This window comes from Hesperophylax consimilis, chromosome 17, assembly GCF_061612785.1.
Source record: "Hesperophylax consimilis isolate HC1 chromosome 17, BYU_Hcon_1.0, whole genome shotgun sequence".
Lineage (NCBI taxonomy): Eukaryota > Metazoa > Arthropoda > Insecta > Trichoptera > Limnephilidae > Hesperophylax > Hesperophylax consimilis.
The window spans coordinates 760,082-773,358 of record NC_142852.1 but is presented as its reverse complement, the minus strand read 5'-3'; the positions used below and the strand labels follow the sequence as shown (position 1 = coordinate 773,358).

The following is a 13,277-nucleotide window of genomic DNA, read 5'->3' as shown; positions in this document are numbered from 1 at the left end:
ACTGTTAGTTTGTGTGGTTCCGGTGTATTTCGTGTATGCATTTTTCTGTCGAAAATCAAACAACGAAATCGACAACTTTGTATTTGTGTATAATTTTAACATCTTCATACATTTGTATTTTACTGTATATGTTAGAATTTAGGAACCATCGAACATTCTAGCATTCGTTCAAAATTGTTGTGTAAGAGTAACCTTAAAAGCGTGTATACACTTCCATTTTATATTTTTTATCAGTAAGCGCTCATTGCTATTTAAATAAATGCATTATTTTGAAGATGAATGTATAATCCCTAAATAGTATAAAATAAAGTCGGTATCCGCGTCTATCTCTTTGTGCTCTTAGTTCTTCTAAACTACGAAACGTAATTTGATAGGGTTTTCACTATCATTTAGAGAATTTCATTCTGAAGGTTTATATACGCAATACATGCATATTTTATTTATAGAAAGTAGATAAAAGTCGATGTATTGTGATCGAGTCGTAAAAAAATATTTTCGGGCGCTTACATTGCTAACGCTGGCTAAACTTTACGAGATACATCAAAATAATGTATTACGGAATTGTATATCTTAAAAAGGCCTACAGAAAAGTAAGCCACGGTATATCTCCATCTCTTTAGGATAACCCCCAGCAACGCTGGGTACACGTTAGCTAGTTATACATATAAATTATTACAAAAAAAATTGTTTTGTGAATCTTATATATTATATGTCCTAAAATATCTTATGAATACCTATGGGATTTTATAAACTATCAGAATTTTATTTCATTTTGGTAATTAAATCTATTCCTCGAAGGAATAGAATTTTACTCTGGGCTATATCTTTAGGAATGCTGTGTAGAGGGTCTCTTAAAGGTAAAGATAAATACAAATTGTAAGAGGGGTGAAATACAATGGCAAATCGTTCTAAAACTACCATTTATTGATTATACATATATTAATTCTCATAGCTCTAATTTAGTTAAGGTTAATCTTACATGAGAGAAGGGTTACAAAATGCTGTGTTACATTTTAACTCTTTGACCGCCAAAAAGTATAGAAAGATATTTTAAAAGTACCTATGTATTGTTTACAGACATGGCAAGATCTACGTTCAAAAGCAAAATTAAAAAATATCTCTTTGATCCGTGCATTCGAACCTGGAGACAAACTACGTACTCCAGAAGTCGCCTACCTCAACACACCTGATGAGAAGACCATCGAACTCACAGCACCCTCAACCACCAAGAAAAGTAACTTGGAACTCGACGACACACAGGTGGAATTTGACTTTGTAGACTTGGTTACTTTGCCTGCAACCGGTTACAGCGAATCAACAGGAGAATTATTATCCTTACAGGAAACAAGCTCAACAAATAATGCCGAGGTTACAACACTTCCATTGATGGAAGAATTACCTATTGGAAGTCAGCAGACTTCTATTTCAACACCTATGAAAAGGAGAACATTTCAACGTTGTAAAAATTACTCAAATGTTTCAGGTTTAATTGGAAATAGAAGCAAAAGTAATACTGTATCTTCGGATAATTCTCAGTTTTACAATGGGGTTATAGATTTATTAACAAAACACGTTGAATGTACTCAGAATTATCATGATAAAAATCTTACTTTGTTGATGAAACAAGTTGAGTTTAAGCAAAACTATCAAATGCAAAAACTTGCTATTTTAACGAGACTAACGGAAGCTAAAGAATTGACTAAATCAAAAACTGATCTATAATTTAAGTTTGTACTTACTGATAAATAAATGTGATAGTGTTAGTAGCGCGTGTTGAGTGTTGTTGACATTGTCGCGTTTCGTTTATTGATGAGTTTTCGATTGCTTTTTTAAGTCCATGGTATTAGATTCGAAACACACGTGTATGTAATGTATTTGTAAATATGTCTGTAAGTATGGGCATATATGTGTATGTAAAAATTAATTATTAGAAGTGTGTTAATATACATGTAAGTAATCTTATCCTTATGCATGTCTTTTTCTATTTTTAGTCCAATTTTCAGGCAGTTTATATATTCATTCCTAATTTTATATAAATATTTTTTTTATATTTTGATGAAATAAACCATTATCAGAATCTTTTGACTCAATTTTAAATAACTCCATACAAAACATAGTTCCAGAGTCAAATTCGCACCATCTAACTATCCTAAATTGTTTACAAGGAAATTAAAAAAGAAATTTATAAGAAAAATGTATAATAATAACAATACTATTAACTAAATATGGAGATAATATACAGTACAATACTTACCTGGTAGGTCACTTGAGATTAACAATTAATTAATATTACTAATTATTTATTAGCGAAATTTAGATACGGGATTTAGGACATTATTGGAGAATTGGATATAACTGGACTTTATCTCAGGAATGGTATATTTGACTTAAGAGTATGACAGCTTAAAAAGGTAAGTGTTTAGTTTAGACCTTAATTCTGTTGGACTTGTTATGGATCTTAGTTCTGGAGGGAGTTTATTCCAAGCCTTCGGCCCAGATACTCCGAAAGCGCGATCACCAAACTTAGTATTTGGCTTGCGATTAGGTTCTATCAGTCTGCCTACAGCTGATGATGTTGCTGATCTCGAAGAGTTGACTGCCTCAAACCAGTGTTTTCCGGGACGCATAGTTCAGAGATGTAGGGTGGGGCCATTTCATTGATGGATTTAAACACCATCCAGCACAATTTGTACTGGATTCTTTCAGGGCACCTGAGCCAGTGAAGGTTACGAAGGTGTTCTGAAATGTGCGACTATTTTGAAACCCCGGTTATGAGCCGTGCTGCTGCAATAAACACTGATTAAAGTTTGTCAATTTGATATTTAGGAAGGCTGGCATAAATGTCGTTGCAGTAATCGAGACGTGAGATTACGAAAGAGTTGATAAGTAGTTTTGTTGCTTCTGTAGGAAGGTTTCTTAGGACAGACTTGAGTTGTCTTGGGTGGAAAAACCGGTGCTTACAGTCCTATTTATTTGACTTTTAAACGAAAAGTCTGAATCTAAATTGACCTCAAGAAGTTTGACTGTTGTTTTTAAAACAAAGAAATTATTAAATATCCACAGAAAATAAAAACATACCTGAAATCCTAACGATTACACATTTTCTTACTAAATTTATGAAATAGTGCAAAGAATTAAACATAAAACGATTTAGAACTTATGTTAGCATAATAGATAAAGAGTTAACTACACTTCCAGGAAGAAATATATGGATTTGTAAAATCTCAGAGATAAAACGATTGTAAATTTCCTAATAGCATGTACTATTACTATTACTTCAACGGAAGCAATCTTCCAAACAGGCCTTCCATTGATATGCTTGGTATAACTATAAGTGACCAGCTCAGGTACGGGGGCTCCATCGAAGCCAGAGTAAAGTTGGCCTCTCAGAAGCTGAGCGTACTGTACAGGGCCCGCAGATACATTAATAGTACACAACTGCTGACCCTGTACAAATCGCAAGTGCGCCCAACTGTCGAATTTGGCAGCCATCTCTGGTCCGGAGCCCCTAAACACCTGAAAAAAACCCTTGACTCTGTGCAGAAACGGGCGGTCCGTTTGATAGATTCCCCAATCTTAACAAACGGACTGCAATCTTTAGAGCACAGGCGTCAGGTAGGTATGCTGTCCTTGTTCTATCGGTATTACAATGGAAGATGCTCTGAGGAACTAGCGTCATTGATCCCTTCCGCACCGGTGCGTAGTCGGGATACACGCCAAACGCGCGCCCAACTTTTGTACACGGTTGACATTTGTCACATGAGAACGGGTCGCTTCTACGATTCGTTCTTAAGTTCAACAGCTCGGCTGTGGAACGAACTGCCGGCCTCTGTGTTTCCTCCCTCCTACAACATGGGACTCTTCAAGACCCATGTTCACTCCTTCCTCTCCTCACAGCATCCCTAAAGATGAAATAGGCCCTGAGGGAAATTATTTTCTTCAGGGCCTCCTGTGTGGAGTAAAAATAAAATAAAAACTTAAGTGAAAATCATGCTGATGGAATTGAAGGCACATTTTGCATTAATCTCACAGGAGGACCCGGGGAAAATAATTTAACTCAGGGCTTTCGTAATCCCTGGAGATGCTGTGTGGAAGGTCATTTTAAGGAAAGCAAGGAGAGGAAGTACCGGAAAGTTATGAGGAACCTAAGGATCACTGTGCCAAGGAGTGACGAACGAATGCTCTATCCCTCCCGCATGGCACAAGGTGGCGGGTCGAGAAAGACTTGTTAGAGAGGTCAGAGGGTCTCCGCAAACCTACCTCTCCCGAGCTGGTGGGCAGGCGGAACAAACCTCACCCGATGAACCCGGACACCCCTGCTAAATCACCAAACGTACCGAACCACTTGGGGTGACTTATGGCAGAGGTGATGGTTATCTATAAATGGTTCCCGAGGCGGTGGTACCCAACCAACCTCCCAAATTAAAATGATTAATAAAAGGGTTATCCGCGAGATCTGATATTTCTACGTAATATTGTATTAACTATTTTGTAGATTTCTTCTAAATCGTTTAGAAAACACTGATTTACACATTTTATTTATTTATTTATTAATTAAACAAGTAAAAAGTTACTATATAACAAAGTGCATTCAAATTAACATAATCATATATTTTATATATATGGTGTCACTCTGCATCATTACTTCATATTTTTCAACTATTCCATAAATCAGAATGAGAAAAATGAAACCATTTTGTAATTTGACAATAATAATGTTTTTGTTCCGGAATGTGGGGAATTTTGTGTAATCTCACACATTCCATAAAGCATAAACAACAATATTAAAATACTTGTAAAATAATATACAATATTACCATCTCATAGAGCATATACAATATTATACATACACGTAAAAAGTAAGCATGTGCAAGTAAATATTTTTATATATTTATATATACATTGAACAACAAAAAAACGTTTAAATCATTAGATTCACGTTTAAATTTAGAGGTTTTCCGTTTTGACGAGCGTAAAAATTATCGGAAAGTACAAAAAAAATAATAAATTGAGTCGGCCAATCAAAAGTCAGAACAACAGCTGAGTATGCATGAATCAAGGATTGTGCGCCAAGACAAAGTTGTTTAGCGAATAATCCTCTCTGCGGGGAAACAGCGTGATAATTAGTATGTTAGTTACATGCAGTGCTTCAGCCGTTGTGGTGTAACGATGTCTTTAAACTTTATTTCCGAGTAAATGGCGAGTTATAGTGGGAAAATGACAATCGTCTCCATTGTTAGTCAGTTGTACCTTCATCAAGATGACTTATGTGAAAATGAAGAGTTGCAGTCGTATCATGAGAAAGTATTAACTCGCTTGTGAGTCAATATGTGTACCTGTAAAGAGTACTTTCGTGAAAATGAAGACTTGCAGTCAGAACACGAAAATGCTTTAATTCCACTGTGAATCAGCATGTAAACCCGTAAAGAGTACTTTCGTGCAAACGAAGAGTTGCAGTCGGAGCACGAAAATGCTTTAACTCCACTGTGAGTAAGCATGTGCTGCCGTAAAGACGACTTTTGTGAAAATGAAGATTTGCAATCGGAACATGAGAATGGTTTCACTCCGCTGTGAGTCAACTGGTGTCTCTGTAAATCTTTTTTCAATTTAAATGAGGATTTGCAGCTGTAACATGAGTACGCTTTAACTCCACTATGAGTCAGCATGTGCCTCTCTAAATGGAACTTTCGTAAAAATGAAGAGTTGCAGTTGTGACATGAGAACGGTTTGATTCCACTATGAGTAAGCTTGTGCACCCGTAAAGATGCCTTTCGTGAAAATGAAGAGTTGCAGTCGGAACATGAAAATGCTTTAACTCCACTGTGAGTCAGCATGTGCTGCCGTAAATGCGACTTTTGTGAAAATGAAGATTGGCAGTCGGAACATGAGAATGGTTTAACTCCGCTATGAGTCACCTGGTGTCTCTTTAAATCGGACTTCCTTATAAATGAGGAGTTGCAGTTCAAACACGAGAATGGTTTAACTTTATTAAGAGTCATCTTGTGTTTCTTTAAAGATGACTTTGATAAAGATTTGCCTTCACTTTTAACCAGCAGTTGTTCATCAACACGACGACCTTGAGAACTGAAACGATCGGACGAGGTATAGGTAGAAATGGAATGAACAAGATCACGTTCCCCAATATTCTTTGGTGAGTTGTTTTCAGGTTGGTCATATTTGTTGTGTTCATCCAAGTAATGAGTTTCTGAAAAAAATAGAATGTTAATGAACGCCTCCTGACAGCTGTACGAATTAATTAACAACAGTTAAAGTGGCAACAGTTTAATAACAAAATACATCGATGCTCTAAAAAATTGTCGAATTGAGCAATGCTAACTTGTAAGAACGTCGAATCTTTCTGAAATAAGCTGGTTTAGCAAAAATTATTTTTTAATATTTTGCTTACCAGCTGCCGTGTGACCGATGTTTTCGGTTTTACCAAGACATTTCTTTTTGACGTCCTTGAGATCTACGTGTATCTCCACGAAGGCCATTTCACCGCCTTCTCCCTCTGCATTCCCAGGTTCCATCTTGACGCTGATAGTATCTGGGTTGGGAAGATCTAAAAGTAATTGATTTGAACAAAAAGACGGCTATGGGTAAGTTAGCCATGTTTCTACAGAAGTTACTCCAAAATGAAAAGATAATGATTTTATCCAAATACTACGATTGTTTTATTTTTTATTGAATAAATAGTTAATACGTATCAACAAACAAGTCCTGCTAAGCCAATTGAATTGGCTTGTCAACAGGTGATTAAAGTTTAGTTACATATACATTTTTATAAGTTATAATTTACATCTTATATCTACAGAATCAAATTTTTTTCATACATATTAAAGTAAAAAAAAATTTCCGATGGCCAATTTTTCACCATATATTTAACCTTATTCATAGACTTACATTGCTTTATAGTGTCAGGTAATAAATTAAATATCTTCGGTATGTTGTATTCAAACGTTCTCTGTCCGTATTTATTATTAAACTTTGGATCTATTAACCCGTCATTGCGCGTGAATCTAGTACAGTATTTATGTTCTAATTTTTCTTTATGCTGCGGGGTAAATATATACTGAATTATGATTTTTTGCCTTAATAGGTAAAATTTTGGCACTCTGAAACAGCAACGGTGTATTATGTCTCTGTTTAAAAATATTAGGGACGACTAGTAATTTTACAATTGCGTTTTGTACAACTTGGACTTGTTTCAGATTGGTTATAGTAGTATTTCCCCGTATAGTTAATCCATATCTTATAATAGATTCTGCCATTGACATATAAATTATTTTAAGTGTTTCAATTGATAAAAACAAATTTAATGTGTACATTCTGCCAGCAATTGATCTGAGCCTTTTACAGGTTTTTTTAATATGTTTGTCCCATTTGAAAAAGCAATCTGCTGTAACACCAAGATAGACATATTCCGTAACTAATTCTAAGTTACTTTGATTATTATTTGAATTTAGAGCTTACCAGTTATGTGACCAATCTTCTCTGTGTGTTCCAAAAATTCTTCTTTAACATACTTCTGGTCGATCTCAATCTCCATACATGCCTTTTCATATTCGTCTTCCCCGTGAGTACCTGGTTCCATCTTGACAGAAAGGCTAGCTGGGTTAGGAAAAGCCATAACTAACCAACTTAGTTATTTAACTAAATTAGGAAGATTTTTGATACGTGGATATTTGTCTCAAACAACGATTAATCAGATCTGGAACAGAACAGTAAAGTGAGCAGAGGTGCTAAGGCGCGAGATTTTCATGAAGCGAAGGTTTGTGATTTTTGTATTGTTAATTAAAATGAACAGAGGCCTTTAGTTATTTAAATAAATCGTTACGGTCGACAGTAATTTAACAAATGGCCGAAAGAGGTTAAGACCCTGCCTATAAAATTCCCACAATGGCTGCGATAAAAAAACACTAGGCAACTTTACCTTTCTGCGCAGGGTCTCAATGCACTCTGTTAATGTCGATTCCTTATCGGGCCGTGGGACAGCGGCCTTAGTGACAATTGAGCTACAATTAACCACAACAAGTCCACACGCTCAACTTCGCAGTCTTACTGAACTTACGCCAAATGGAAAACATTTCTTGGAGAATGTATTTGCTAAAGAGGCTTACTGACAACGGCGTAGGAATCAAACGTTTCTCAAAATACACAGTGCGGTAATCGCTTCAAGTTGAATATCTAATCACAAGCAGTCATCAGTTATCCAAACGTCTAATATATCCTTAAATACCTATGTCATTTCCTTTTGCCGCTAGGGGAAGAATGGAGTCAGCGGCCACAAACTAACTAAATAGTTGGTAAGACGTCTACTAAATTGATTGAACCATCAATGTGGATTGTGAAGCCTTGGGAGAAAACATAAATGTTACAGAAAACAAACAACTAATCTTACTTATGTACATATAACACAACCAACAAGTTGTCTGGAATCAGCCGAAATAGCAAATTTACTTCAATACATGTAGAAGAAACAGACACTGGCCCTGAGATTATGATGGATAGAATGGGAGCATAAATAAACCACTCACAATGCGCGTGTGGGACAGTGTTGCCAACTCAAATTTTAAAGTAGAGCTAGGCGAAACCCAAAAAAGAGCCAAAAAGGAGCTAAAATTTTGAAAGTGACATAAAGCATGGGGGGGGGGGGTTGTTAGAGAATTTCAGAGAAGAAAAATTCGGGGGCGGACTGCAGAATTTTTGACAAAAAAAAACTTACCCTTTGTCCTTCTTTTTGGCTGCTTTTGAACAACTCATAACAAACACTCAACAATACACTTGTTTGTTTTTATAATTTTCAAAACACAATTATTTTTGATAATATCGATGTCTTCAGGATATTTTTATTGTTTTTTTTATATTTTTTTTTTGTTAGGCAGCGACTAGTCCTCTAAAAAATCTAAGCAGTCATCCGGTTCCAGTTCCTGTACCATCGCACTGCTAGGACCGGCTTCATCAGGATTTTTTTCATATACAGCCATTTCATAATCCTCGCAACATTTGTTGTGTCGCCTGAGCCCCGATCGAATTGTTAAAATCGAATTAACCATGTCATTGCCAAGTCTATTTGTAGTTTTATTTTTGACTATATTTAACTGGCTAAAAACTCGTTCCACTTCTCCGTTTGACCACGGCAGAGCAAGTACCGAAACTGCGAAAGAGCTGATTTCGTGGAAAGGATTTTCATCAGCGGCATCACGATACTTTAGAACCTCAGCCCAAAACTTGACTGTGCTTGATGTGCTTCTCCAGGGTATTAGAGAGATCTTGAACCATTGGACTTCGGCTTTTGCAATAATGTCTGCAGAAATGCCCATTCCGTTCATCAGAGGTGCGATGCTTTCTTTCAGCTGTTTTTAAGTGTTCGAAACTGACAACTGATCTATTTTCCGTAAAACTTCATAATTTTCCGGTAGTCTTTGCTTAAGTTGCTTAATCAGTGAAACAACGAGCTGAGTGCACCTGCTTTTGAATTCTCTCTCGTTTGACCTGAAGTGTCGCGGGACTCGGTCGCTCCGAAGTGTGCGTGTAAACGGCGCTATTTTTAGTAGCTGTTTACTTGTGCAGGAGTTCGGAGAATCTCCTTTTTTGGGAAGTCCTCGTTATTTTGGAATATTATTGCATATATAATTTTTTTTAATATTATTTCACGTGAATAAGAGCTGAAAAATCTGAAAAACGAGCTAAGAAGCTAAATTACTTTTTTTGGAGCTGACGACGTCGATTTAGAGCCAGATCTAGCTCTAAAGGAGCTGAATTGGCAACACTGCGTGTGGGCCGTTATGCACAGATAAATGAATTTATGGAGGTGGGATTTAAAAAAAAAGTACCCACCTAGATTTTATTTTACCACTCGAATCACAATGTCACTGTCTACCTTTTCCATGTTTCTATGCAGCGTTAGCTCGATACATTGTCCCATCATGGTCCTAAAATGCACCGGACGGAGCATTATGGTGAGATCTTCTGTGAGGGAAATTGTAATATAACGGCTTATGATTTTTTTCGGTATTCGATGAGACAATAAAATGGACATATCATTGAAAAATTTACTCTCCACTATGAGTCAGCATGTGCCTCTCTAAATGGAACTTTCGTAAAAATGAAGAGTTGCAGTTGTGACATGAGAACGGTTTGATTCCACTATGAGTAAGCTTGTGCACCCGTAAAGATGCCTTTCGTGAAAATGAAGAGTTGCAGTCGGAACATGAAAATGCTTTAACTCCACTGTGAGTCAGCATGTGCTGCCGTAAATGCGACTTTTGTGAAAATGAAGATTGGCAGTCGGAACATGAGAATGGTTTAACTCCGCTATGAGTCACCTGGTGTCTCTTTAAATCGGACTTCCTTATAAATGAGGAGTTGCAGTTCAAACACGAGAATGGTTTAACTTTATTAAGAGTCATCTTGTGTTTCTTTAAAGATGACTTTGATAAAGATTTGCCTTCACTTTTAACCAGCAGTTGTTCATCAACACGACGACCTTGAGAACTGAAACGATCGGACGAGGTATAGGTAGAAATGGAATGAACAAGATCACGTTCCCCAATATTCTTTGGTGAGTTGTTTTCAGGTTGGTCATATTTGTTGTGTTCATCCAAGTAATGAGTTTCTGAAAAAAATAGAATGTTAATGAACGCCTCCTGACAGCTGTACGAATTAATTAACAACAGTTAAAGTGGCAACAGTTTAATAACAAAATACATCGATGCTCTAAAAAATTGTCGAATTGAGCAATGCTAACTTGTAAGAACGTCGAATCTTTCTGAAATAAGCTGGTTTAGCAAAAATTATTTTTTAATATTTTGCTTACCAGCTGCCGTGTGACCGATGTTTTCGGTTTTACCAAGACATTTCTTTTTGACGTCCTTGAGATCTACGTGTATCTCCACGAAGGCCATTTCACCGCCTTCTCCCTCTGCATTCCCAGGTTCCATCTTGACGCTGATAGTATCTGGGTTGGGAAGATCTAAAAGTAATTGATTTGAACAAAAAGACGGCTATGGGTAAGTTAGCCATGTTTCTACAGAAGTTACTCCAAAATGAAAAGATAATGATTTTATCCAAATACTACGATTGTTTTATTTTTTATTGAATAAATAGTTAATACGTATCAACAAACAAGTCCTGCTAAGCCAATTGAATTGGCTTGTCAACAGGTGATTAAAGTTTAGTTACATATACATTTTTATAAGTTATAATTTACATCTTATATCTACAGAATCAAATTTTTTTCATACATATTAAAGTAAAAAAAAATTTCCGATGGCCAATTTTTCACCATATATTTAACCTTATTCATAGACTTACATTGCTTTATAGTGTCAGGTAATAAATTAAATATCTTCGGTATGTTGTATTCAAACGTTCTCTGTCCGTATTTATTATTAAACTTTGGATCTATTAACCCGTCATTGCGCGTGAATCTAGTACAGTATTTATGTTCTAATTTTTCTTTATGCTGCGGGGTAAATATATACTGAATTATGATTTTTTGCCTTAATAGGTAAAATTTTGGCACTCTGAAACAGCAACGGTGTATTATGTCTCTGTTTAAAAATATTAGGGACGACTAGTAATTTTACAATTGCGTTTTGTACAACTTGGACTTGTTTCAGATTGGTTATAGTAGTATTTCCCCGTATAGTTAATCCATATCTTATAATAGATTCTGCCATTGACATATAAATTATTTTAAGTGTTTCAATTGATAAAAACAAATTTAATGTGTACATTCTGCCAGCAATTGATCTGAGCCTTTTACAGGTTTTTTTAATATGTTTGTCCCATTTGAAAAAGCAATCTGCTGTAACACCAAGATAGACATATTCCGTAACTAATTCTAAGTTACTTTGATTATTATTTGAATTTAGAGCTTACCAGTTATGTGACCAATCTTCTCTGTGTGTTCCAAAAATTCTTCTTTAACATACTTCTGGTCGATCTCAATCTCCATACATGCCTTTTCATATTCGTCTTCCCCGTGAGTACCTGGTTCCATCTTGACAGAAAGGCTAGCTGGGTTAGGAAAAGCCATAACTAACCAACTTAGTTATTTAACTAAATTAGGAAGATTTTTGATACGTGGATATTTGTCTCAAACAACGATTAATCAGATCTGGAACAGAACAGTAAAGTGAGCAGAGGTGCTAAGGCGCGAGATTTTCATGAAGCGAAGGTTTGTGATTTTTGTATTGTTAATTAAAATGAACAGAGGCCTTTAGTTATTTAAATAAATCGTTACGGTCGACAGTAATTTAACAAATGGCCGAAAGAGGTTAAGACCCTGCCTATAAAATTCCCACAATGGCTGCGATAAAAAAACACTAGGCAACTTTACCTTTCTGCGCAGGGTCTCAATGCACTCTGTTAATGTCGATTCCTTATCGGGCCGTGGGACAGCGGCCTTAGTGACAATTGAGCTACAATTAACCACAACAAGTCCACACGCTCAACTTCGCAGTCTTACTGAACTTACGCCAAATGGAAAACATTTCTTGGAGAATGTATTTGCTAAAGAGGCTTACTGACAACGGCGTAGGAATCAAACGTTTCTCAAAATACACAGTGCGGTAATCGCTTCAAGTTGAATATCTAATCACAAGCAGTCATCAGTTATCCAAACGTCTAATATATCCTTAAATACCTATGTCATTTCCTTTTGCCGCTAGGGGAAGAATGGAGTCAGCGGCCACAAACTAACTAAATAGTTGGTAAGACGTCTACTAAATTGATTGAACCATCAATGTGGATTGTGAAGCCTTGGGAGAAAACATAAATGTTACAGAAAACAAACAACTAATCTTACTTATGTACATATAACACAACCAACAAGTTGTCTGGAATCAGCCGAAATAGCAAATTTACTTCAATACATGTAGAAGAAACAGACACTGGCCCTGAGATTATGATGGATAGAATGGGAGCATAAATAAACCACTCACAATGCGCGTGTGGGACAGTGTTGCCAACTCAAATTTTAAAGTAGAGCTAGGCGAAACCCAAAAAAGAGCCAAAAAGGAGCTAAAATTTTGAAAGTGACATAAAGCATGGGGGGGGGGGGGTTGTTAGAGAATTTCAGAGAAGAAAAATTCGGGGGCGGACTGCAGAATTTTTGACAAAAAAAAACTTACCCTTTGTCCTTCTTTTTGGCTGCTTTTGAACAACTCATAACAAACACTCAACAATACACTTGTTTGTTTTTATAATTTTCAAAACACAATTATTTTTGATAATATCGATGTCTTCAGGATATTTTTATTGTTTTTTTT

The 13,277-nt window shown here is 36.1% G+C and overlaps 1 protein-coding gene across 1 annotated transcript; it reads right to left on the bottom strand.

Annotated features, from left to right (window-relative positions):
- Positions 1-5,084: 5,084 nt before the first annotated feature.
- Positions 5,085-12,007, bottom strand: LOC149415718 (uncharacterized). The gene is made up of 7 exons (XM_089641654.1): positions 11,887-12,007; positions 10,820-10,975; positions 10,451-10,618; positions 7,474-7,611; positions 6,407-6,562; positions 6,038-6,205; positions 5,085-5,101 (listed from the first exon to the last, which is right to left on the bottom strand). Exons 1-7 carry the CDS (start codon positions 12,005-12,007, stop codon positions 5,085-5,087), a joined length of 924 nt encoding a protein of 307 aa, XP_089497780.1.
- Between the last annotated feature and the right edge of the window lie 1,270 nt (positions 12,008-13,277).

Coding starts and splice junctions, on each gene's coding strand:
- LOC149415718 (XM_089641654.1), bottom strand. CDS start 12,007: ATGGAACCAGGTACTCACGGGGAAGACGAATATGAAAAGGCATGTATG. Junction 10,976..11,886: donor GAAGATTGGTCACATAACTG/GTAAGCTCTAAA, acceptor AATTACTTTTAG/ATCTTCCCAACCCAGATACT. Junction 6,563..7,473: donor GAAGATTGGTCACATAACTG/GTAAGCTCTAAA, acceptor AATTACTTTTAG/ATCTTCCCAACCCAGATACT.